Source organism: Thamnophis elegans, chromosome 10 (assembly GCF_009769535.1).
Source record: "Thamnophis elegans isolate rThaEle1 chromosome 10, rThaEle1.pri, whole genome shotgun sequence".
In the NCBI taxonomy this organism is placed as follows: Eukaryota; Metazoa; Chordata; class Lepidosauria; order Squamata; family Colubridae; genus Thamnophis; species Thamnophis elegans.
In genome coordinates this window covers 67,572,222-67,598,931 of record NC_045550.1, presented here as the reverse complement: position 1 = coordinate 67,598,931, position 26,710 = coordinate 67,572,222, and the positions used below count along the sequence as shown (strand labels likewise).

The following is a 26,710-nucleotide window of genomic DNA, read 5'->3' as shown; positions in this document are numbered from 1 at the left end:
ATGGTTTTAATGGTGGACAGGAGCACCTGGCTTGATTTCCTGAACAGAAAAGGTGATCACGTGCTTCAATGTTGGTGGAGAAGAAGAGAGAAGGGCTGAGGGAGGGGCTTGCTAGGCTTTTTATACCCTGTTTAGTCCCACCTCTCTGTTTCCTGTTCCTGTGTAAGAAATGTATTCTGATTGGTTGTCAGACTCCCATGGTGCCATGCAGGGGGCTACTCTCTAGGCTGTTTTGAATCCAGGTATAGATGAGTTCTCAGATGCCATGTGGAGAGTTGAGTTAATATCCCTTCCCCTGCAGCTGCAGTGGAGAAGTCTTTATTATGTAAAGTGGGCTAGCCTGGCCTTCTCAATGGCCTATTGACAAAGTGTGGATGGGCAGGAAGCTACAGGCAACTATTCTGTCTTTTAAAGCATGTTTCTTTCTTTTCACATCCAGAGAAATATTCTGCCTTTTCAATATTTCCTAGGATATTTCATTTTTCTGGGAGAGGGCTGGATGATAACTTCCCCCAGGTCCTAATCCCTTTGTCTTTCCTGCCCTCCCAGTGGAAGAACGGAAACCATCGTTCTGGGATCAGCTGGCAGATAAAGCCATTCGGAAAGCGAGCCAGTTAAAACACCACAACTACAAGGCCAAGAACCTCATCCTCTTTCTGGGAGATGGTGAGTAGTAGTTACTCCAGGGTGGAGCCTAACCAGACTGGAGGGGTTGTGGAATCAGAATTATGATAATATCATCATCATCATCATCATCATCATCATCATCATCGGTTAATCTTTGGTGAGATTCACAGCCTTTGGGGCTGGTTGGTAGCTCAACAGCTCGAGTCCTAACCAAGGACCTAGGAACTGTTAAGGTAACGTCGGAGGATATAAGCTCTTCCAAGTAGGGTGGTTTTTTGTAGAATCAGAATGTTCAAGTCTGATATATTTAAAATTTCCAAATAGCGAGGTAGCCCTTTAGGTATTGCTCCAAGGGCTCCAATTACAATCAGGACAACACATGATTTCTTTTCCCACAGTTGCTCAGCTTCAATTTGCAAGTCTCGGTACTTTGTGATTTTTTTTTCTTGCTGTTTATCTTTTATTATTATTATTATTTGCAACAACAGAATTGTATCACAGCGGCCAGTTGTTTCGCCGGATTTGGCATTGGTTACTAGTCGGGCCCCACCCAGGGGCCTAGGACGTCGTAACGTATTTTCGTAATATGCGTGCAGATCCAAGCAGTGCGGCTTTTTGCATTTGACTGATAGATAGATTTGACTGTCAATTTTTAACTGTTTTAAATATAATTCCAGTGCTTTTGGAATAGCACCCAGTGTGCCAATTACCACTGGAATTACCACTGCTGGTTTGTGCCATAGTCGTTGAATTTCGATTTTTAAGTCCTGGTATTTTGCGATTTTTTCATGTTCCTTCTCGGCGACCCTGCTATCACCTGGTATTGCGATGTCTATGATTGTGACCTTATTTTTCTCAACCAGTGTGATGTCTGGTGTATTATGCACCAGTATTTTGTCTGTTTGTATATGGAAATCCCACAAGATCTTGACCATCGGTGACTTTTTCAGGCTGATGTTCCCACCAGTTTGTTGCTGTTTTAATATTATAATTTTTGCACAAATTCCAATGGATCATTTGTGCTACTGAATTGTGCCGCAATTTATAATCAGTCTGCGTGATTTTTTTACAGCAGCTGAGTATGTTATTATTATTAATTATTATAATTATAATTATTGTTACTGTTAGTATTACTATTATCATCATCATCATCATCTTGGCTTTTCTCTCTCCTTCTTCATATGAAATTATTGTAGCATTTGGTTTCTTCTTTTCAAGTGGCTGTAAAATCTTGCTTTCCCACTCAAGATTTTCCCAACTCAGCGTGATGATTTCAACATTGCAAGAAAAAAACAATCTTTCTCCATTTGTTTATGTTTTTAATCCCCTGATCCAACCAGGTTATGCTTCATTGATGGTGAACAAATGGAATTAAATGGAAAATATATCTTTCCATTGCCCGTTTTGCTTTGAAAATGTAGGAAAGGAATGAGAGAATAATAGAGTTGGGTGAGACCATTAAAGGCCTTCTAGTCCAACCCCAGCTCAGCTAGGAAACAATTTCAGACAAATAGTTGTCCAATCTCTTCCTAAAAACCTTCCAGTGTTGGTGCACCCACAACTTCTGGAGGCAGGTTGTTCCACTGATTAAATGTCCTCGGTGTCAGGAAATTTCTCCTTAGTTCTAGGTTGCTTCTTTCCTGGATTAATTTCTATCCATTGCTTCTTGTTGTACCCTCAGGTGTTTTGGAGGATAGTTTGACTCCCTCTTCTTTGTGGCAGCCCCTGAGATATTGGAAGACTGCTATCATGTCTCCCCTAGTCCTTCTTTTCATTAAACTAGACACACCCAATTCCTGCAACCGTCCTTCATATGTTTTAGCCTCCAGTCCCCTAATCCTCTTTCTTGCTCTTCTCTGCACTCTTTCTAGAGTCTCCACATCTTTTCTACATCGTGGCGACCAAAACTGGATGAAAATATTCCAAGTGTGGCCTTACCAAGGCCTTATAAAGTGGTATTAACTCTTCACGTGATCTTGATTCTCTCCCTCTGTTGATGCAGCCTAGAACTGTGTTGGCTTTTTTGGCAGCTGCTGCACACGGCGGGCTCAGATTTATTTATTTTTATTGAAATTTTATTTTTAAAAAAACTTTTACAAATGTTTACCTCCCTCCCCTCCCCACCCACCCCCCAGTCTCCCCCTCCCCCGGCTTCCCAGAACCAATACAGGGTATAAATCTTTAACAAAGATATTCTAAAATAAACTTTAAAAAAGTTAGTATCATCTTTCATTTGAGCTTTAACTCCTCTTTGCTAGGCTAGCTCTAAACAGATTATATCATTCCTTGTTTCTTCAGTCATAAACTATCTGGAATTTCTTAGTCCCGTATTTATTTTAAATATAGTCAATCCATCTTCTCCACTCCAGTTTATATCTCTCATTTGAGTGATCCTATGCTGATATTTTAGCCATCTCTGCTAGGTTTGTTACTTTTAATGTCCATTCTTGAATAGTAGGCAAATCTTCCTTCTTCCAGTATTGTGCCACCAGCAGTCTTGCTGCGGTTATTAAATGCAAAATCTGGCTCAGATTTATGATGATTGTCCGCTAGGTCACCAAAATCCTGCTTACTGCTTTTTAAAAAAAAGAAAAAAGAAAAAAAAAACCTTTATTGAGAATTTACAACATTAAATACCTTTAAAAATAGCTTTGTATAAGTCACAATCCTTTTTGACAGTAATGATGTGCATGATTAAATTTTTTATCTCTTTCGTATACTTTCCCTTAATAATCCCCAGAAGGAACAATTCTGCTTTGAACTCTGTTTGTAATTTCCTGTATCCATTTTTGTATTTTAGTCCAATATTTTTTTTTTTTTGCTTTTGGGCATAGCTGCCATGCATGAAAGAAGGCACCTTTCTACACTTCCAACAGTGTGGATTTAAGTTTGGATACCTTTTTGCCAATCTCATGGTGGGGTTAAATGCCAGCGGTGAAACATTTTGCATTGGTTTTCATTGTACATAACAGATTTTGTTATTGTTGTAATTTTTACTCCAAATTCTTTCCCAATCTTCCAACTGAATATTATAAGCCAAGTTTTTAGCCCTGGCGATATCATTGGTCCTTTTACTATTTCCTCTGCCATGTCAAAATTTAGTAAATAATTGTATATCTTCGATATTAATTTCTCTTCTGTATCTAATAGCAGTTTGTCTAATTGCTTTGGTTCTATATCAATATACAAATTTCTTTCGGTCCTTTTTATATCTAGATTGTAGTTGGAGAAATGCCACCGGACTATAATCGCTCTCTGGTCTCTTAATTCCTGCTTGGTTTTTAGTGTTCCTTGGTTTTTATTTTTATAAGATTTTATAGTATTTGGCCATTTTACCTAGGGTTAGGGTTAGGGTTAGGGCTAGGGCTAGGACTAGGACTAGGGCTAGGGAGGGCTAGGGTTAGGGTTAGGGTTAGGGTTGGGTTAGGGAGGGTTAGGGCTAGGGCTAGGGTTAGGGTTAGGGTTAGGGCTAGGGCTAGGGTTAGGGCTAGGGTTAGGGCTAGGGTTAGGGTTAGGGTTAGGGTTAGGGTTAGGGTTAGGGTTAGGGCTATGGCTAGGGTTAGGGAGGGCTAGGGTTAGGGAGGGCTAGGGTTAGGGCTAGGGCTAGGGCTGGGGCTAGGATTAGGGATGGCTAGGGCTAGGGTTAGGGCTATGGCTATGGCTAGGGCTAGGGCTAGGGTTAGGGTTAGGGCTATGGCTATGGTTAGGGAGGGCTAGGGCTAGGCTATGGCTACGGCTAGGGCTAGGGTTAGGGAGGGTTAGGACTAGGGTTAGGGCTAGGGTTAGAGGTAGGGCTACGTTTAGGGCTAGGGCTAGGGCTAGGGCGGGCTAGGGTTAGGGCTACAGCTACGGCTAGGGCTAGGGTTAGGGAGGGTTAGGGCTAGGGTTAGGGTTAGGGCTAGGGCTAGGGTTAGGGAGGGCTAGGGCTAGGGTTAGGGTTAGGGCTAGGGCTAGGGCTGGGGCTAGGGTTAGGGATGGCTATGGCTAGGGTTAGGGCTATGGCTACGGCTATGGCTAGGGTTAGGGTTAGGGTTAGGGCTATGGCTATGGTTAGGGAGGGCTAGGGCTAGGGCTAGGCTAGGGCTAGGGCTACGGCTAGGGCTAGGGTTAGGGAGGGTTAGGGCTAGGGCTAGGGTTAGGGCTATGGCTATGGTTAGGGAGGGCTAGGGTTAGGGCTAGGGTTAGGGCTAGGGCTAGGGCTGGGGCTAGGGTTAGGGAGGGTTTGGACTAGGGTTAGGGCTAGGGCTAGTGTTAAGGTTAGGGTTAGGGAGGGCTAGGGTTACGGTTAGGGCTAGGGAGGGCTAGGGTTAGGGCTAGGGCTATGACTATGGCTAGGGCTAGGCTAGGGCTACGGCTAGGCTAGGGTTAGGGAGGATTAGGACTAGGGTTAGGGCTAGGGCTAGGGTTAGGGAGGGCTAGGGTTAGGGTTATGGCTAGGGCTAGGGTTAGGGAGGGTTAGGGAGGGCTAGGGCTTGGGCTCGGGCTCGGGCTAGGTTAGGGTTAGGGTTAGATCATCCATCCCACCGCTTACTGCTATTAAGCCAGGTTTCACTTAATCTTTTGGCTTGTCTTTTCTAAGTGTAAAACCCGCTTTTCTCTACCCTGAATTTCATTTTGTTAGATAGGGCCCATTGTTCAAGTCTGTCAAGATATTTTGTGATCCTGAGCTTGTCTTCTGGAGTGTTGGCTATTCCTGCCAGTTTAGTGTCACTTGCAAATGAAGATATTGAAGAGTACTGGCCCTAGGACGGAACTTTGTGGTACCCCACTGCTTCCTTCTTTCCGTATAGATGTAGTAGTGCCTTTAAAAACTACTCGTTGAGTACAGTTTGTCAGCCAGTTACGAATCCATCTGGTGGTGATGACGTCTATCCCACATTTTGCCAAGAAGTAGGTTGTGTTCTACTAATACTTCAAACTCCAGGACTCCAATGCCTGTACACTAATGCTCAAAGTATGAGGAACCAATGTGGAGAACTTAAAGTCTTACTACAGAAGGGCAGATATGGCATTCTTGATATTACCGAAACTTCATGGTATGAAATCCATAACCGGAATGCACTGCTAGGAGGATTTAACTTGTTCCAACAGATCTATCAAAAGAGGAAGTGTAATTGCATTAACTACTGAAATGCAAAAAAAAAATCAAGGATGAAAATGTTCGTTATAGTTTTCCGGATGGTTCAGGAAAATTCTTCCATCAAAGAACACAAAGGCAACCGTAAAAACCAAAGATCTTACACCGTTCCAGGAGATCACCAAAGAATCTACTAGTTGCATGCACTGTAATATATACTCAGCTCTGGAGCCGCATGTGGCTCTTTCATCGCTCTGCTGCGGCTCCCTGATGCCGATCAGCACCACAGTTGATAGGGCTTTCGGTTAGGACAGGTAGAGGGAAAAGGACTCTGCGCTAGGAGGAGACTCTATGGTGGGGGAACCGGACTTTCGGTTGGCTCTAGAATTGAACGGGGGGGCTTCCGGTTAGGGCCTTTGTGGCTCTTTGAGTGTTTAAAGTTGCCAACTCCTGTTCTAGGAAATGTAGTGCTGGGGGTTTTTTGGGTGGTGGTGGTGGTGGTATAATTGGCAAAATGCAAATAAATGTATTTATTTCCCCCCCGAATTTGCTTCTGCTTTTGCCTGTGGTGGGCATCAAAGAGGCTGCAATGTTGGTCTGTGGAAGAGCAATCGAGGAAGGGCAGGAGAGGTGACCTCTTTCGGGGTCACTTTTCATCCTTGGGGGGTGACAAATTGACCTCCATGTGAGTTGATGTTCGCACGGGTTGATGGAGCAGATTTTTTTTCCTATGGAAGGAACGGCTGTTGCAGACCAAAGGAGGATCTAATTCAGCCATGCGGGTTTTCTCATGCTGAATTTCTCTCCCTGGCAGGGATGGGCATCCCCACCATCACAGCCACCCGCATCCTGAAGGGGCAGATGCAGAACCCGCCGACCCCTGAATCACCTCTAAGTATGGACGCTTTCCCCTACCTGGCCCTTTCCAAGGTAGGAAGCCGAAACGTTTGTTTGTGTGACCTTGGAGCTCCGAGTGGGTTTTTTTAGTGGACGGGGAATTGGCCTTCCCCTGCCCTCAAAAGCCCTTCGGACATAAAGAAGATCAGATCAGGTGACGATAAAACAAGACGATGATGGGATGAGGTGAGATGAGAAGGAAGGCACAGGATGGGACAGGACGAGATCAGATGAGATGAGAAGGGATGGGAAGAGAAGGGAAGGGAAGGGAAAGGATGGGTGGGATGGGGCAAGATGAGAAGGGATGGGATGGGAAGGGACAGGATGGGATGGGATGGGATGAGAAGGGAAGGGAAGAGAAGGGACGGGAAGAGAAGGAAAGGGAAGAGAAGAGAAGGGAAAGGAAGGGAAGAGAAGGGAAGAGAAGGGAAGGGAAGAGAAGGGAAGGGAAGGGAAGGGAAATGAAGGGAAGGGAAGAGAAGGGAAGAGAAGGGAAGAGAAGGGAAGGGAAGAGCAGGGAAGGAAGGGAAAGGAAGGGAAGGGAAGAGAAGGGAAGAGAAGGGAAGGGAAGAGAAGGGAAGGGAAGGGAAGGGAAATGAAGGGAAGGGAAGAGAAGGGAAGAGAAGGGAAGAGAAGGGAAGGGAAAGAGCAGGGAAGGGAAGGAAAGGGAAGGAAAGGGAAGGGAAAAGAAGAGAAGAGAAGGGAAGAGAAGGGAAGGGATGGGAAGAGAAGGGAAGAGAAGGGAAGGGAAGAGAAGAGAAGAGAAGGGAAGAGAAGGGAAGGGAAGGGAAGAGAAGAGAAGGGAAAAGAAGAGAAGGGAAGGGAAGAGAAGGGAAGGGAAGGGAAGAAAAGGGAAGGGAAGGGAAAGGATGGGTGGGATGGGGCAAGATGAGAAGGGATGGGATGGGATGGGAAGGGACAGTAATGCAATATGATAGGATGCTCTCCATTGTCCCTCTATAGAAAGGGGAAAGAAGTCGTACTTTTCCCATTCGGCACAGAAAACCTAGTGCTCAATTGTGGTCATATGTTGAGGACTATCTCTATTCTGCAATCTTTCTGAAACCGTTAAGGAGATGCAGCTGCTTTGAACCAGCTCTGCCTGAGCCTCTTATACCCAACAGGAGGGCTGGTCTTTCCTCCTCCCCTCGCCATCCCTCCCCCCCCCCCCCGCAGCCCCGACCCGGAGAGGCTGCTTTGAGACGCTGGGAACCTGAATACTTGGCGCTTTCTCCCAGCTGCCTCTCTTGCTCTGTGCAGACCTACAACGTGGACCGCCAAGTGGCCGACAGCGCAGGAACGGCGACTGCCTACCTCTGTGGGGTGAAGGCCAACTACAAAACCATTGGTGTGAGTGCCACTGCCCGGTATAACCAGTGCAATACGACCGCAGGCAATGAAGTCATTTCGGTCCTGAAGCGGGCTCAGCTGGCTGGTAAGAATAAGAGGACGGGAAGGGGGAAATTTGGAGCCGGTGAGCTTAGAATCAAGACTTCGTTTTTACTTTCACTTTCGCTTTCAGTTTTTGCTTTCAGTTTCACTTCTGCTTTCACTTCTACTTTCACATTCACTGACACCTGCACTCTCGCTCTCACTCTCATTTTCATTATGGCATCCACACCAAATTTTTGCATGGCCGAATGGAGAGGATGGAATAATACAAGCAATGCAGGTAGTCCTCGATTTACAACCACTTGTTTAGGGGCTGTTCACAGTTACGGCCGCACTGGAAAAAAAAGTGACATGGCTTTTTTCAGGCTGATGACCGTTGCCGCACCCCTATGCTCGTGTGATCAAAATTTGGGTGCTGGGCCACTAACTCATATTTATGACGGTTTCCGTATCCAGGGAGCGGGGAGGAGGGGTGTCACGTGATCCACTTTTGCGACCTTCTGATGAGCGGTCAATGTGGAAGCCATGTTCGCTTATATTCTGACCCCCCTCGTTCCACACCAACACACTCTCCGAGCCAAAGATAAGTTACAGCATCTAATTAATAGACAGACAGGTCCTTGGCAGCAATCCAGCACAGATAAGGCTTGGCAGCAATCCAGCCTGCCAAGCTCACAATAATGTTCTCCGACATTCGTTCCTGCGTTGACTTCTGCAAGAGGAGCGTGTGCACAAGCAGTCCTTTTTATAGTCTGGAGAGAAGCCTAATGACCACCAACTGAGTGCAATTACCTCCTGTAACTGTGTAATTGTTCCTTAAGCTTATTAGCTCTCGGGTGCCGGGCATCCAGGAACAACTCACTGCTGACGTCAGGATCACACTCCCTTGTCTCCTCCCCACTGGTTCAAGGCTCAGGCGCCTCCTGGTGGCCAACCAGCCTCTCTGCGCCCTGCTCGGAGTCGGAACCCTGTCCCAGGTCCTCCACATCCTCCAAAGCCGACTCATAGGGCCCCTCGCTGTCGGAGTCTGGTGGCAGCTCCAACGGCTCCTGCTGGGCCACAACAGATTAACAACCAATGGTCCTAACTTAGCACTGATTCACTTAATGGTGGCAAGAAAGGTGGGTCAAAGCTCAATCAGAAACTGACTCGCTTAGCAGCGGAGATTTTTGCGCTACATTGTGGTCGTAGGTCGAGGACTGCCTGCACTCATTTATCTTTCCGGTTCGAATGCCTGTTTTCATCCGAATGTGCCGTTTTCGCCGTCGTTTGATTGCTTTCGCCCAGCCTGGGTGTGGCCACCCCCCTTCCAGGCGGATCGTGCGAACGGCCCACCTCCCTTTCTTCCTCCCTCGCAGAGAAGTCCGTGGGGATCGTGACCACCACGCGAGTCCAGCACGCTTCCCCGGCTGGGAATTACGCCCACGTGGTGAACCGAGATTGGTACAGCGACGCCAACCTGCCTCAGTCGGCGCTCAAGGGGGGCTGCAAGGACATCGCTCGGCAGCTCATCGAAAACGTGGACCTCACGGTAAGTTCGGAGGAGTCGGAACTCGTTGACCTTGTTTGAAAACACTTCTTTTTTTAAAATAAAGTTTTATTAATTTTTGACTATTATATCTAAGTAGCGCTTCATAAACACCGTGTTGGCTGGCTTCTAACAAGGCGAATTATATTCCAAATCTTTAACCCGCCTTTTTTTCCCAGCCATCGATCAAATACATCCCACGATTGGTAGCCTTCTGTATCTTCCCTTCTGTTTGATCTTCGATGTAAGTCTGTCCATTTCTGCACCGTCCAATATCTTCCTAATTGTCTCTTCGTCTTCAGGGCAGTTAAACTCAAGGCTGGTGGGCTGAATCTGGCTTGTAGTGTGGTGGGAATTGGCCCGCGGGGCCATCCTGGTCTACCCACTACGAAGAGGAAAGATCAGGCCAGCATGGCTTCGGCCCGGTCTACCTGTTCTGACCGAGGCTTCCCCCAAAAGCCCGAGACAGAGTTCTGGTCCTGACAAAACCCCTTTTATTAAATGAATGTGAATTCCGCTCCTTCACCTTCAGCCAAGGCCTGGCAAACAGTCTTTCAAAGGCGTATTGATGACCACAGACCTTATCTACCTTGGAAAGCGGCCATGTAAATATTGTCCAAATGAGGTGCTGTGCAAGGAAAGGCTGGGCACAGAGTCTCTGGGATTCACGGACAGATCTTCACACATCTTCACACAAACGAATGAATGGACGTATGAATTGTTTCCTGCAAAAGCCCACTCCTCTTTTATTTCCTCTGGGAGGGGCCATTCACCGTCCACCTGTGGCTTTACTCCCAAGTCAACCCTGATTTCTGAGCTGTTCTTTTCTTCTGGCAGCTCTGCGCATGCGCACACTGGGAACAAGCTCCAGCTGTTCCTCTGCCTCGCTGCTGTCTAGCTCCGAAGGCAGCTGAGAACTGCCAGACGGCCTTGGCCCCCTCTCTGCCTCCGACGCAGAGCCCTCGTCCGAGCCTTCCCCAGCCTCCAGGACCGGCCCATCTTCCTCCCCAACCTCCTCACTCTCCGACTCTGCTGCCATCTCCCCTGGCCAGTCGCCCACACCTGCCCTCCCCCCGATCAACCGCAGCCCTGATGCAGACTTCAATGAAATTGAGTTTGACACCCCGATCTAGTGCTATTTCTTCCTTTTTCGAAATGCTTCGCAAATAGAATCCTTGCTGCTGTTAATGCACGCCATATTAAATATTAAACTTTATTGATCAAACTTTTCTGGCTGCTATAGCTGATTTAAAAAAAAAACAGTTCAGGTTTAAGATCTATTGTTTTCCTAATATCTTTTCTAGCCTCGTGTTGTATTTTTGCCCATTTTTTCCCCTTTTTCCTTTAGCATGTGTCCACCACGTATGACAATAAGTGCCAGATTTTGGGTTACATTTCCACGTACGAGATTCGAAAACGCTTCTTGCGATGCTAACCTCACTGAGGGTCGGCAGCTTCTGTAACTGCTCTGAAAATACAATTTAAAAGAAAGAGCCAAAGGACAACTTTCCCACAAAGCCGACACCCGTAAATCATCATCGGGATGTTGATTTTAACCCTGGTGTTTACGCAAAACATTTTATTACAGTTCCTCCTTTTTTTAAAGGGTTGCCAACTGCTTCGAGAGCACCTGGGACCATCCTGTAATAAAATAAGTAATAAAATTAGCCAACTTCCCTTACACCAGAAATTCGGAATGTATTGTACAAGGCCCCGGGTGTATCCTTGTGTTTTATGCTTATCGGCTTTTTGCTATGTAAACGATACATCTAATCTCCCACTAAATGTGAATATTTGTAGCTCAGGGTTGAAATGAGGGGTCCTGGGTTCTCTCTGAGCTTGGTTGTTTTCTTGCAGACGTTTCATTACCCAGCTAGGTTACATCATCAGTGTGAGTCCTGAATAGTGCTAGACCACATTAGCACTGATGATGCTACCTAGTTGGGTAATGAAAAGTCTGCAAGGAAACCAACAAGCTCAGAAGGTGACAGAGACCCTATAATCCTCGTCCTCCTGCTCCCCTCTCCTCCTCCTCACTCCTTCTCCTCCCTCCCCCTCTCCCTTCCTCCTCCTCTATGCAAACCCCTCTCTCTTCTAGCACTGATGATGCTACCTAGTTGGGTAATGAAAAGTCTGCAAGGAAACCACCAGGTCAGAAGGCGCCAGAGACCCTATAGTCCTCCTCCCTCCTCCTCCTCCCTCCTTCTCCTCCTCCTCCTCCTCCCTCCTCCTCCTCCTCCTCCTCCCTCCTTCTCCTCCTCCTCCTCCTCCCTCCTCCTCCTTTTTCCCTCCTCCCCTCCCCCTCCTCCTCCTCTACCTTCCTCCTTCTTCCCTCCTCCTCTTCTTCCTCCTCCCCTCCCATCACCTCCTCCTCCTCTATGCAAATCCCTCTCTCTTCTAGCACTGATGATGCTACCTAGATGGGTAATGAAAGGTCTGCAAGAAAACCACCAAGCTCAGAAGGCACCAGGTATCCTATAGTCCTTCTCCCTCCTCCTCCTCCTCCTCCTCCTCCTCCTCCTCCCCTCCTCCTTTTTCCCTCCTCCCCTCCCATTCCTCCTCCCGCTTCCTCCTCCTCCCCTCCTCCTTTTTCCCTCCTCCCCTCCCATTCCTCCTCCCTCCTCCTCCTTCTCCCCTTCTCTTCTTTTCCCTCCTCCCCTCCCCCTCCTCTTTTTCCTCCTCCCCTCCCATCACCTCCTCCTCTTCTATGCAAGCCCCTCTCCCTTCTAGCACTGATGATGCTACCTAGATGGGTAATAAAACGTCTGCAAGGAAACCACCAAGCTCAGAAGGCACCAGGGATTCTACAGTTGTCATCCTCTTCCTCCTCCTACCCCCTCCTCTCCTCCTCCTTGCCCTCCCCCTCCCTCCTCCCCTCCCTCCCCCTCCTTCTCCATGCAAACCCCTCTCCCTTCTAGCACCGATGATGCTACCTAGATGGGTAATGAAAGGTCTGCAAGAAAACCACCAAGCTCAGAGAGCACCCAGCAGCCCAGCCAATAATGTTTTCTGGGCACTGCCCTTTCCTTGGCAGGTGGTCCTGGGTGGGGGCAGGAAATACATGACTCCTCAAGGCACCCCCGACCCGGAATACCCCACCCAAGGCTCATCCAATGGGACCCGCAAGGATAAGAGGAACCTCATCGAGGAATGGCTCCAAGCTAAGCCGGTAAGTGTCTCTTCTCCTATCTGGCGCTCTCCGTTTGCGGTGGAACTACGAATCTTGAACTTTCTCGAGCAGAATGGGAGTTGCAGGTCGTCCTCGACTTATAACCGTTCAGTTAGCGACCGTTCCAAGTTCCACCACTCCTGGGGGGAAAAAGGGACACGACTGTTTTGCATATTCCATGACTCTCGCAGCGTTTCCGTGGACACGCGATCAGGATTCAGATGTTTGGCAACTGACTCGCATTTATGTCCCGTGTCCCGGGGGTGTGTGTGTCATGCGATCCCCCTTTTGCCACCTTCCAACGAGCAAAGTCAACGGGGAAGCCTGATTCACTTAACAACGGGGTTACCAACTTATCCGCTGCAGGAGATTCACTTCACGACTGTGGCAGGAAAGGTCGTAAAATGGGGCGAAGGTCCCTCAACAACAGGCTTGCTTAGTAGTGGAAAGGAGCTCAATTTTGGTCATAAGTCGAGAACTATCTGTGTATCACTCCTTTCTTCCCTCTACCATCCTTCTCTTCTCTACTTCCCCTTCCTCTCTCTTCCTCTCTCCTCTTTCCACTCCTTCTTTCTCTCCTCCTCTCCCCCCCCTCTCCTAACCCCTCTCTTCCTCCTCTCATCTCCCTTTCTCTCTTCCACTCTTTTCATTTTGCTTGCATGGTGTATTTGCTCCATTTAATGTTGATGGTATTAGTAATTTCATTTCAATAAACATCTTTCATATTGATAATTTTAACATATATCCTCCTTTTTAAAAAAAGTATACATATATAGCTATTACATTTTTATCCGCCCCCCACCCATCAAGCTTATTTTTTGGCCAAAGTGTGGAGCCTGGTTCACGTTTCCATCTGTCCTTATAATAATATTGCATAGTTATACATCATTACACGCAATTTGGGCTCCATTGAGGTCATCCTTCGAGGCCTACCTGTAAACGCAGTGCTCCAAATTGCGGCCACGCGATCGGGGCGGGAGGCAGACGTCGGAATTCAGGACTGGGTGGAACGTTTGGGCGATCTGTTGTAACTTCAATTGGTCGCTATGTGACCGTCATAAGTCGAGGACTTTCTGTAAAGCATGATTTGCACCAAGCTAAGAAAGCTTCTTGTGAGACTCCAGAGGAAACAGGGGGAGAATAAGAGCCTGAATTTTGTCTGTAGCATTTTAACGGTAAGATTCAAGCTTTCCTAAGCTTGGCCCCTTTAAGATGTGTGGACTTCAACTCCCAGAATTCCACAGCCAGCATGGGGAATTCTGGGAGTTGAGGTCCACGGGTCTTAAAGGGGCCGAAGTTGGAAAACCCTGCTGCAATTGGGAAAAAAATCACAATGGCTGTGGGTGGAGCTTCAACTGCAACGTGATGCCCACCATGATGACTTTTTTGACCCAACTTGCACCACCCCCTGGAGGGGGGAGCTCTCTCACCAGTCTCTGGCTTTCTGTTCTAGGGCAGCAAATATGTCTGGAACCGAGATGAACTCTTGAAAGCCGCCAAGGACCCAAACGTTCGCCGTCTCATGGGTAAAGGGTTCAAAAATGCTTTTTCCCTCCCCCGTGTGCCTTTTTGTGCTTCTCTCGGTGTGTATTTGTGTGTCTGTGCTTTTTTCTCCCTGTAAATATAGTTTAAATCAGGGCTCTCCAACCTTGGCAACTTTAAGACTTGTGGACTTCAACTCCCAGAATTCCAGGCCAAAAACAGCCCCCAAAATGGCCTGAAACAGCCTGAAAATGGCCCCCCAAAATGGGTGGGGGCGCGGCCAGCCAGTGGTGGGATTAGCCCTAACCGGCTGAATCCTACCTCTGACTTTGAGGCAAGTGGTTGGGAGGTGGGGCTGGGTGTGATGAGTGACATCACCCACCTGGGTCATATGACCAACCAGCCACGTCTACTTAGCCAGAGAGCTGGGCATTAACATTTTTAAATCCCACCACTGGGTCCATCCCACGTTTCTCCCTTTTCTCCCAGGCCTCTTTGAACCTTCAGACATGAAATACGAGCTGAACCGAGACAACAGCACTGACCCGTCTCTGGCCGAGATGACTGAAGTGGCCATCAAACTCCTCAGTTCCAACCCAAAAGGCTTCTATCTCTTCGTTGAAGATAAGTCTTGAGTCCCTATCGTGATGAGCGACGCCTTCTTCTCGAGTTCTTCTCGGGTCCCCAAGCAATCGAAGGAGGAACCGATAGAGGAGAAGGATTTTTTGGGGGCAGACGAATAGCTTATCTTTACACAAGATGGATAACCAAGTCAGGGAATGCTCAGCCAGTGTTTCTCAACCTTGGCCACTTGAAGATGTCCGGACTTCAACTCCCAGAATTCCCCAGCCAGCATTCGCTGGCTGGGGAATTCTGGAAGTTGAAGTCCGGACATCTTCAAGTGGCCAAGGTTGAGAAACACTGCTCTAAAACAGTGATTGTTAACCTATCTCTAAGATGGGTAGACTTCAACTCCCAGAATTCCCCAGCCAGCTGTTGTTGTGGCCCGCCAATGGTCAGTGGAGCTGGCAGCAGATTTGGAGGCTGGGGAGGAGCATGGGCCAGTCCTGGGGGCTGGGGAAGGCTCGGACGAGGGATCTGAATCAGAGGCAGAGGTGGGGCCGAGGCCGTCTGGCAGTGAGCAGGTTCCTATGGAGCTAGACATCAATGGGGCAGAAGAACAGCTGGAGCCTGTTCCCAGTGTGGGCATGGGCAGACCTGCCAGAAGAAAAGAACAGCTCAGAAATCAGGGTTGACTTGGGAGTAAAGCCACACGTGGACGGTGAATGGCCTCTCCCAGAGGAAATAAAAGAGGAGTGGGCTTTTGCAGGAAACAAGTCATTAATTAGCTCGTTCGTTTCGGGAGTGTGAAGATATGTCCGTGAATCCCAGAGACTCTGTGCCCAGCTTTTCCTTGCACAGCAGCTCATTGGGGAAATATTTACATGGTCGCTTTCCAAGATAGATAAGGTCTGTGGTCATGAATACGCCTTTGAAAGATTGTTTGCCAGACTTTTGCTGAATGTGAATGAAAGGAATTCACATTTGTTTAATAAAAAGGGGTTTTGTCGGGACCAGGACTCTGCCTCGGGCTTTTGTGGGGGAAGCCTAGGTCAGAACAGCTGTGCTATGAATTCTGGGAGTTGAAGTCCAGCTATCTTAAAAGTTGACCCTGCTCTTTCCTTCGCACGAGGCAGAATTGACCACGGACACCACGATGGTATCGCGAAGCATGCCCTGACGGAGGCTATCGAGTTCGACAAGGCCATCGAACGAGCCGGGAAGTTGACGAAGGAAAGCGACACGTTGACCGTTGTAACCGCCGACCATTCTCACGTCTTCAGCTTTGGAGGCTACACCCTCCGGGGAACCTCCATTTTCGGTATGAGATGGGGGGTGGGTGGTTCGGCCTCACCGTGGGTGAAGGTTGGGTAGCTTTCGGAGTGGAGGATTTGAAGAGGTTGTTTGGATTTGAAGGAGTTCGTGAAGACAGTGGAGTAACATCTAGGTAGCATCATCAGTGCTAATGTGGTCTAGCACTATTCAGGACACACACTGATGATGTTACCTAGCTGGGTAATGAAACGTCTGCCAGAAAACAACCAAGCTTAGAGAGAACAGTGGAGGCCCCTAGGAGGAATCTATGGGTCAGGAAAGATGGGAATATGGGGGGGGGGGGGGGAACCATGAAAGACCTTGAGAAACAGAACTGGGTAAGATCCCTAACACTAAAATAAATAATCCATGTTTCTCCATCTTGGCAACGTTAACAAAAATTATGGGAAAAGAATTATAAATTGACAATGTCGGCCGTATACAAAGAGAATAGCTACGAAATGTTTTATAGGTGACGTTTATAGGCGTGAACTGCACGGAAAACAGAGTTTTGTTTAGTTATGAAGAAATATCCAAAAAGTCAGATGTATGTTAAATGTAGACTGACTTTTAGCTACACACCTCCCCAGCAAACAGCAAATTCTGAAGCTCCAGGGTAAAGAGGATTCAATTGAGGATACGTAACCACAGTTTGCATGTGGGAGGTTCCTAAAGGAATGCTGGGAAACTGTATTTTACGTGGCACGACAAAACCGCGCTCGACTAAGCTGCGCCCGATTAAACCGCGTCGCTGACGTCATCAACAGGGCGACAACAGCCAGCGCGGAGAAAGAAGGGCGCTTTAAATAGCGCTTTGAAAGCAAGCCGATTCAAGTTAAGGTAAGGGTTAAGGTTAGGGTTAGGTTTAGGGTTAGGTTAAGGGTTAGGGTTAGGGTTAGGGTTAGGGTTAGGGTTAGGGTTAGGTTAAGGGTTAGGGTTAGGGTTAGGGTTAGGGTTAGGGTTAGGGTTAGGGTTAGGGTTAGGGTTAGGGTTAGGTTAAGGGTTAGGGTTAGGGTTAGGTTTAGGGTTAGCTTTAGGGTTAGGTTAAGGGTTAGGGTTAGGTTTAGGGGGGTTAGGTTTAGGGGTTAATTTTAGGTTTAGCGTTTACAGCGTGCTTCTGTCTCCGCGCTGTTGTCGCGCGAGTTGATGATGTCAGCTATGCGGTTTCGTTGAACGCGGTTTAGTCGAACGCGGTTTTGTGGTGGGACCGTATTTTAAAGGACATTTGAGGGAGGGGTGCAGAGAATAGTCCTTCTCTGCCTCAGGCTGTAGAAACCCAGCACCAATCCAAACACTTTTTGTGACGCAACTGATCAGCACTGACAGGGTAAGCTACTAGTACGAGGTTCAGCAACCTGCAGCTCTGGAGCCGCATGTGGCTCTGTTGCGGCTCCCTGTCGCCGGTCAGTGCCACAATTTTGAGAGGACGTTCCGATTGGGGGAGCGAAGAAGCACGGCACGCCAAGAGAAGGCTCTATGGCCGCGATGGCGAACCTGTGACACATGGAGTCATTTGTTAAGGCACGCAAGGCGTTGCCCTGTCAGCTCCAGCGCACATGAACACACTACCCAGTTGATTTCGACCTTCATTTTCAGCCGTTTTTCGGGCGGAAAAACAACCCAACGGGCAAACTGGAAGTTCTGGAATGGACTTCCTGTTTGCACGTTAGGCCGTTTTTCTCTCTCTGGAGGCTTCAAGGAAGCATCCTGAAGCCTCCAAAGGGCGGAAAACGGCCCTATGGGCAAATCGGAAGTCCATTCCAGAACTTCCGGGTTGTCCGTAGGACCGTTTTTCTCACCCACGCATAGAATTATGGGTGTGGGCACGCCTGTACACGACCCCCCTGCCCTCCCTTTGCTTTTGGCATGCAATGGGAAAAAGGTTAGCCATCATTTGCTCTATGGCAAGGAGCCGGTTTTCCGGTTGGCTCCACAATCGTTAGGGTTTTGGACAGGTAGATGAAAAAGGATGCCACGCTAGGAGGAGACTCTATGGTGGGGGGAACCAGACTTCCGGTCAACTCCAAAATTGAACGGGGTGGGGCTTATGGTTAGGACCTTTGTGGCTCCCGGTGTTTTCTTTTCGGATGGGAAACGGGTCCAAATGGCTCTTTGGGCATTTAAAGTTGCCGGCCCCTGCCCTAGTATATGAAAATAAGAACAAGCTCCACTCCCTTCTAGTACTGATGATGTTACCTAGTTTGGTAAGGAGACGTCTGCAAGAAAACCACCAAGCTCAGAGAGCACCAAGGACCCTCTCATTTCAATCCTGAGCTCCAAATATTATCTTATATCGCTAAATTCTTTTTGGTTAGAGCTGAGATGGAAGTTAGGGGCCTCCTACTGTATTTCAAGTAGCCAGCAGGTTCATTCTCCACGATGGGCCTTGTAGTCCTAGAGGCCGGCAGGTTGGAAAACATGACTCAGAAGGCCTCCTTCCTCCTTCCAGGTTTAGCACCCGAAAAGGCGATAGACGGCAAGTCATACACCTCCATTGTTTACGGCAATGGGCCAGGATACCAGATCAACGCTCAAGGCCGACCGGATGTGTCCATGGAAGAAAGTGGTAAGAGGGACACAGGAGGCAAATTGGGTTGGGGGTTAAAAACCCGCAATGGGTGGATGCAGTCAGGCCACCCCCCCCTCCCCCCTGAATCCCCAGCTGTGATTTTGAACTCCGTTTCTCACCCCTCTTCCAGCCAGATGGCTGGGAACGATGGGAGTTGTAGTTCAGTTTGCCCATAAGGCACTCTGTGGGCAGCTTTTGAGTAAGAGCACTATAAGGAAGAAGCAGCTGCGGACAATATTAAAAAAAACTGCCCGGATAACAGTGATTCCTAACCGTAGCAACTTTGAAACGTGTGGACTACAACTCCCAGAATTCCCCAGCCAGCATGGAACTCTGGGAGTTGAAGTCCGAGCCGCTGAAAAGTTGCCAAGGTTGAGAAATATTGGAAAACACAGTTGACAATATAACAACAATGCAGGTCTCTGTAGAGATTGATGAAAAGGACTTCGGTCACCGGTTTAAGAAGGGCTGTTTGCAGGGTGAGGTTAAAAAATATGGCCACCATGATGATGTAATCAAGCCCCTGCTTACAGATAGTCCTCAACTTATAACCACAAGCCAAAAAACGTCTGTTTGCTGAGCGAGACAGTTTTTCAATGGGTTTTGGCCCATTCGAGCGAGTCAATGGTGTTATTAAGCGAGGACCACTGTTGTTAAGTGAACCTGACTTCCCCATTGGCTTTGCTTGTTGGAAGGCCTCCAAAGGGGTGAAAACGGTCATAAGTGTGAACCAGTTGCCAAGCGTCCGAAGGTTGATCACGAGACCATGAAAACGGTCATAAGTGTGAACCAGTTGCCAAGGGTCCGAAGGTTGATCACGAGACCATGAGGATGCCGCAAGGGTCATAAGTGTGAAAAATAGTCCTAAGCCACTGTTTTCAGTGCCATTGCAACTTCGGTCACTAAATGGACTGTTGTTAAGTCGAGGACTCTCTGTACATGTCTGGTTATAGTACCCCTGTGGGTCACTAAGCCCTCTTTTTGGAGCTAGGGATGAAGAGGGCATGCGATTCTCTGCAGCAGTTTGACCAAGGCGCCCCAGAGAATCGAGGGTGCCGAGTTCGGGTCTTGCTCTTTGTTTGAAAAAGTTTTTTAAAAAAAAAAGATTTACACAAGATGCATAACCAATACAGGGAAAGCTGTAAACCAGTGATGGTTAACCTGTCTCTAAGATGGGTGGACTTCAACTCCCAGAATTCCCCAGCCAGCTGTTGTTATGGCCCGCCAGTGGCCAGTGGAGCTGGCAGCAGAGTGGGACAATGAGGAGTTTGGGGAGGAACATGGGCCCCCCTTGGATGCTGGAGAAGGCTCGGACGAGGGCTCTGCGTCAGAGGCAGAGATGGGGCCGAGGCCGAGGCCGTCTGGCAGTCATCAGGTGCCTATGGAGCAGTGGTGGGTTTCAAAAATTTTAGAACCTCTTCTGTAGGTGTGGCCTGCTTTGTGGGAGTGGCTTGCCAGCCATGTGACCAGGTGGGAGTGGCTCGGCAGTCATGTGACTGGGTGGGCATGGCCAACTTGTAAAATGTGGTGAAACTCACTTAACAATGCTCTTGCTTAGCAACCAAAATGTTGGCTCAGGAACTCTGGCATTTGAAGCACGCGTCTTAAAGCTGTCAAGTTACAAGACCCTTGCACCACTAATCCTTTAGAAAAAAAACCCTATAGGTGTTCAAACTTGACAGCTTTAAGACTTGTGGACTTCAACTCCCAGAATTCCTCCTCCAGTCATGTTGGCTCAGGAACTCTGGCGTTGAAGTGTGCAAGTCTTAAAGCTGTTAAATTACAAGACCCTTGCACCCCTAACTCTTTAGAAAAAAAACCCAGGGGTGTTCAAAGTTGACAGCTTTAAGACTTGTGGACTTCAACTCCCAGAATTCCTCCTCCAGTCATGATGGCTCAGGAACTCTGGCATTGAAGTGTGCAAGTCTTAAAGCTGTTAAATTACAAGACCCTTGCACCCCTAACTCTTTAGAAAAAAAACCCAGGGGTGTTCAAAGTTGACAGCTTTAAGACTTGTGGACTTCAACTCCCAGAATTCCTCCTCCAGTCATGTTGGCTCAGGAACTCTGGCGTTGAAGTGTGCAAGTCTTAAAGCTGTCAAGTTACAAGACCCTCGCACCCCCAACCCTTTAGAAAAAAACCCTATAGGTGTTCAAACTTGACAGCTTTAAGACTTGTGGACTTCAACTCCCAGAATTCCTCCTCCAGTCATGTTGGCTCAGGAACTCTGGCACTGAAGTGTGCAAGTCTTAAATCTGTCAAGTTACAAGACCCTCGCACCCCTAACCCTTTAGGGAAAAAAACCCAGGGGAGTTCAAAGTTGACAGCTTTAAGACTTCTGGACTTCAATTCCCAGAATTCCTCCTCTCGCTCTTCATCTTGATGATGTGCGGACGGACGGGGGGAGGGAGCTGGAACCGGTTCTAAACGGCACTGTAGATTTGTGGAACCTCTTCTATAGAAGAGCTTAGAACTGGCAGGAACCCAACCCTGCTATGGAGCTAGACAGCAGCGAGGCAGAGGAACAGCTGGAGCCTGCTCCCAGTGTGCGCATGCGCAGAACTGCCAGAAGAAAAAAACAACTCAAAAATCAGGATTGACTTGGGAGTAAAGCCACAGGTGGAAGGGGATTGGACCCTCCCATAGGAAACAAAAGAGGAGCGAAAGGGGAGTGGGCTTTTGCAGGAAACAATTGGTTTGTTTGTTCGTTTCGGGAGTGTGAAGATCTGTCCTTGAATCCCAGAGACTCTGTGCCCAGCCTTTCCTTGCACAGCACCTCATTTGGGAAATATGTACATGGCCGCTTTCCAAGCTAGATAAGGTCTGTGGTCATCAATACGCCTTTGAAAGACTGTTTGACCAAGGCGCCTCAGAGAATCAAGGGTGCCGAGTTCGGGCCTCACTCTTTTTTTAAAAAAGTTTTTTTTAAAAGAGATTTTAAAAATCTTTTCAAAAAGATGCCTCTTGCCCGTCTAATATTCGGCCTCCTCCTCCTCTCCCCAGAGAAGAACACGTACCACCAGCAGGCCGCCGTACCCCTCGCCTCAGAGACCCATGGCGGGGAGGACGTGGCCATCATGGCCAAAGGACCCATGGCCCACCTTTTCCACGGGGTGCAGGAACAATCCTACATTGCCCACGTCATGGCCTTCGCCAGCTGCTTGGAGCCCTACAAGGAGTGCCGTTTCACCACCGAGGTGTCCGCAGCTGCCCCCAAGGCTGGCCTTGCGGGCCTCCTCCTCCTCCTTCCCCTGCTCCTCTGCTAGTCCTCCGCCGGGGCATTCTGGGTAAATCCTCCTCTTCCTCGCACCTGGATGGAGCCCCCCCCCTCAGCCTCTGCTCCTAGGGTGGGTTTCTAAATGGTGTTTTTTTTTTTTTCAACCTTGGCCACTTCAGGTGTGTGGACTTCAACTCCCAGAATCCTCCCTGCCTGGACTCCAGCAGGCTTTCAAAGCTTCCGTTTGCATAAAGTGCCTTTACCAGTAAATAAGATTTTTGTGGATTCAGATTCGTGGTATGTTTAGCTTGCGAAGTGAAGGTTAAGAGGAGACACGAGGCTAGCAGCAATAGCAATAGCAGTTAAGACTTATATACCGCTTCATAAGGCTTTCAGCCCTCTCTAAGCGGTTTACAGAGTCAGCATATCGCCCCCAACAACAATCTGGGTCCTCATTTTACCCACCTCGGAAGGATGGAAGGCTGAGTCAACCCTGAGCCGGTGAGATTAGAACCGCTGAACTGCAGTCAGCTGAAGTAGCCTGCAGTGCTGCATTTAACCACTGCGCCACTGCGCCACCTTGGCTCCTCTTCCTCCTCCTCCTCCTCTAATGAGGCCAGGGCCCTACCTGTCCTTTTGATACCTGCTGCAACTACCTGGAGGATCCATGAACGCCAGGCCTTCCGTTGTCCATGGAGAAAAAAAACGGCTTTGGGCTTTTTTTAATATATTTTTTTTATTTGGATGTCATCAGCAGCAGATAAAAATACAAAGCGACATTTCTGTACAAAGGACTCCTATGGCCGAGTGTCCGGGCAACTCCACTCACTGGAGAGATAAAGAGAAAGAGGGAGGGAGAGAAAGAGAGCAAAAGGGAGAGAGGAGCAGAGAGAGGGAGAAAGAGGGAGGAGAGAGGAAGAAAGGGAAGAGAGGGGCGTGGAGAGAGAGAGGAAGAGAGAGGGTAGAGAAGAGAGAGAAAGAGAGAGGGAAGGGAGAGTGGATAGAGGGAGAGACAAAGAGAGGAGAGAGGAAGCGGGAGGGAGGGAGAAAGGGAGAGAGGGAAGGGAGAATGGATAGAGGAAGAGATGAAGAGAGGAGAGAGGGAGGGAGGGAGAAAGGGAAGAGAGGGGCGTGGAGAGAGAGGAAGAGAGAGGGTAGAGAAGAGAGAGAAAGAGAGAGGGAAGGGAGAGTGGATAGAGGGAGAGACGGAGAGAGGAAGTGGGAGGGAGGGAGAAAGGGAGAGAGGGAAGGGAGAATGGATAGAGGAAGAGGTGAAGAGAGGAGAGAGGGAGGGAGGGAGAAAGGAAAGAGAGGGGGTGGAGAGAGAGAGGAAGAGAGAGAGTAGAGAAGAGAGAGAGAAAGAGGGAAGGGAGAGTGGAGAGAGGGAGAGAGGAAGAAAGGGAAGAGGGTGGATAGAGGTAGAGAAGAATAGAGGAGAGAGGAGGGAGGGAGGGAGAAAGGGAGAGAGAAGGAGGGTGGGAGAGGGAGGGGATGGATAGAGGGAAGGAGGAAGAAAGGGAAGAGGGTGGAGAGAGAGAAAGAGAGAGAGGAAGAGAGAGGGGTGAGGGTGGAGAGAGAGAGGGAGAGAGGAGGGAGGGAGGGAGAAAGAGGGGAGAGGAAGAAAGGAAAGGGAGGATAGAGGAAGAGAGACGAGAGGGAGGGAGGGAGAGGGGAGAGAGAGGGACGGAGAGAGGGAGGGAGAGGAAGAAAGGGAAGAGGGTGGATAGAAGGAGCGAGGAAGAGAGGAGAGAGGGAGGGAGGGAGGGAGAAAGGGAAGAGGGGGTGGAGAGAGAGAGGAAGAGAGAGAGTAGAGAAGAGAGAGAGAAAGAGAGGGAAGGGAGAGTGGAGAGAGGGAGAGAGGAAGAAAGGGAAGAGGGTGGATAGAGGGAGAGAAGAAGAGAGGAGAGAGGAGGGAGGGAGGGAGAAAGGGAGAGAGAAGGAGGGTGGGAGAGGGAGGGGATGGATAGAGGGAGGGAGAAAGGGAAGAGGGAGGGAGGGTGGAGAGAGGAGAGAGAGGAAGAGAGAGGGGTGAGGGTGGAGAGAGGGAGAGAGGAGGGAGGGAGGGAGAAAGAGGGAGGAGAGAGGAAGAAAGGAAAGGGAGGATAGAGGAAGAGAGACGAGAGGGAGGGAGGGAGGGAGAGGGGAGAGAGAGGGACGGAGAGAGGGAGGAAAAGGAAGAAAGGGAAGGGAGAGAGAGAGGGTGGATAGGAGCGAGGAAGAGAGAAGAGAGGGAGGGAGGGAGTGGGGGCAGGGGAGAGGAAGAGAGAGGGAAGGAAAATGTGTAAATTGTATGTGTGTGTGTGCGCACACAGGGGTGCAGCTGTCTGGCTGTGCATGAATTTGGGCCTGCCTTCTCGAACGCCTGCGCCTAAAGAATGGGTTGGAGACTATAATTCCCACAGTTCCTGAGCGCTTATGACTTCTGATCCCAACCGTCAGATTGGGGGGAAATAAACCAACATGGGCCTCCCATCAAACCACATTTGAACCCCCCCCCCCCAATGTACATTCCCAATATTTCATCTAGACCAGTCTGGATGCCTCTTAAGCCCCCTTAAGCTTAAAAAAAAAGCTTTAAAAATTCCTTTAACAGGGATTTTTGCCCCTTGGACTGAGAGGTGGCTCCAATTCCAGCTCTCTATCCATTTGGTCTTCACACAATTTTTCACCTCCAACATCTAAGGGTCTGCCCCCAAGAAGAGGTGGGGTGTCTCCACCTATTCTCAAAAACACCTAAAGGACAAGAAGCAATAGATGGAAACTAATCCAGGAGAGAAGCAACCTAGAATTAAGGAGGAATTTCCTGACAGGGAGAACAATTAACCAGCGGAACTACTTGCCTCCAGAAGTTGTGGATGCTCCATCACTGGAGGTTTTAAAGAAGAGATTGAACAACCATTTGTCTGAAATGATAAGTGTCCTGCCTCAGCAAGGGGGGCGGGTTGGACTAGAAGACCTCCAAGGTCCCTTCCAGCTCTGCTTATTCTATTATTCTGAATTGGGGGCCATTTTCTTGGGACTCATTCTGGAAGCTTTGTTCGGTGCTGAGAACTGATCAGACAAGCTGGCATCAGGCCACGATTGTGTTAAAGCAATCTAGCCACCTTCGCAACACAAAAACCTTCCAGGCCTTTCCTCACAACAGAGAAAGTGTGCTTGTGTGGTTAAAACAGATCTTCTCGGAACAATATAGGATGATTTGTGCTTCTCTGTTCATCGTACACTCTCTCCAAGTTTTTTTGGCCACAAAAGGAAGAAACGACCAGATGTGGAGAGGGGAAGTAGTGGGGGGGCAGATTAAACCCCCAATTCTAATCTGGGGTGCAAATTTGAGGGACCATCAGTTGCTCACGAAAATTCCAGTTCTACAATACAAGTGAATAAAAATCCAGTCCTTCATCCTAGGATCATTTGAGAGCGTGTAGGGAGAAAACCTAAAAAAACTATATATATAATATATAAAAAATTATATATATATATATAATTTTGGGGGGTCTTTTCCCGTGTTCACCAAAACTTGCATACTTGTACCCGTGAAAATCTACGAATATATATATAGTGTCACAACCCCTGGTATGCCCAAATATGGGAGGGGGCATACTGCTTCCTTTCTCTGTCTATCGGCTCGTCACAAGAGACCATCCAGACAGAAACCCAATATTTTTACTGTTGCCTTTGTTACATTTGTGTTGTATTTGTGCTGATAAATAAATAAAGGGAGACTAGTATAGATCTATTTCAAGCTAGTTAGCTCTCATCAGCTAGGCATACTAAATACATACCTATACACACACATCACAATACATACCACTAAATACATACCTATTTCCCTGGCTCAGCTGATAAAGGAGGAGAACCTTGTGGCTTAGTGGTTAACACATCTGCCTAATATGTAATACAGCCCAGGTTCGAATCCCAGTAAGGGTATGGCCAGCTGATGAGAGCTAAATAGCTTGAAATAGATCTATACTACTCTCCCTTTATTTATTTATCAGCACAAATACAACACACGCATATATATATATAAAGACTGACAGCAAAATGGACTAATTATAATACACCATTGTGCTGGTTCGTTTGAATTTTTTTTAAAAAAACAAAAAAATTAAAGTACGAAGCGCAATCATATCGAGGCCAGCGAAAAAAGTTACACACCGCACCAGCTATATAGGTAGTCCTCAACTTACGACCACAATTGGGACCGGGAATTCCGTGGCTAAGCAAGGCAGTTGTGAAGCGAGCTGTGCCCGAGGTTGTGGCCCTTTGTTCTTAACCTTTCAGCAAATCGTCATTAAGTGAATCGCGCCATCGTTAAAGTGAAGCCGTTAACTCGGCTTGTTGGAAGCCGGCTGGGATCATGGTGATCCGGTTGTACTACTAGTTGTAACTCACTTTTTTTCAGGGCCGTTGTGATTTTGAACGGTCACTGAACGAACAGTCGTACATTGAGGACTACCTCTAGCTTTGGAACTTAAGCTGTGTTAGCACAATAAACTAGACTAGCAACCCCCCCTGCCTCCCCCCCGAAAATAAAAATTGGGGTCTGGAAGCAAACCAGAAAAACTTTGGCACGGTCCAAAACGAACAGCGGGAAAACATCCCTTCGGAAGCGGATCCTTTCGTGTCCTGTGTGATTGTACCGATGGAAAGAGATTGCAGGAGGTGTGTTAGACTTGTGTTACCTATTTACCATATTTTTCGGACTATAAAACACGCTTCCCCCCTCCTAAAAGAGGGTGAAAATTTGGATGCGTCTTATACACCGAGTGCAGCCCTGCCCATCGCACTCTTTGGTCTCTGCCTCCCAGAAATTTGCCTCCTTGCAGTGAACAGCCAACAGCCTGTTTCAGCTTCAGCTTCAGCCCAGCCTGATTAGC

The 26,710-nt window shown here is 48.2% G+C and overlaps 1 protein-coding gene across 1 annotated transcript; it reads left to right on the top strand.

Annotated features, from left to right (window-relative positions):
- On the top strand, positions 1-22,106 carry LOC116513744 (intestinal-type alkaline phosphatase 1-like). The gene is made up of 11 exons (XM_032224927.1): positions 1-52; positions 517-666; positions 6,519-6,634; positions 7,862-8,036; positions 9,352-9,524; positions 12,556-12,690; positions 14,144-14,216; positions 14,662-14,796; positions 15,863-16,054; positions 18,497-18,613; positions 21,620-22,106. The coding sequence occupies exons 1-11, from the start codon at positions 1-3 to the stop codon at positions 21,880-21,882; spliced, it is 1,581 nt and encodes a 526-aa protein (XP_032080818.1). The 3' UTR covers positions 21,883-22,106.
- The last annotated feature ends 4,604 nt before the right edge of the window (positions 22,107-26,710 follow it).

What these genes read in the sequence shown, in the direction of transcription:
- LOC116513744 (XM_032224927.1), top strand. Translation starts at nt 1, where the DNA reads ATGGTTTTAATGGTGGACAGGAGCACCTGGCTTGATTTCCTGAACAGA. An exon ending in GAAGCGGGCTCAGCTGGCTG is followed by an intron (nt 8,037 to 9,351) that starts GTAAGAATAAGA and finishes CCTCCCTCGCAG; the next exon opens with AGAAGTCCGTGGGGATCGTG. An exon ending in TGTGTCCATGGAAGAAAGTG is followed by an intron (nt 18,614 to 21,619) that starts GTAAGAGGGACA and finishes TCCTCTCCCCAG; the next exon opens with AGAAGAACACGTACCACCAG.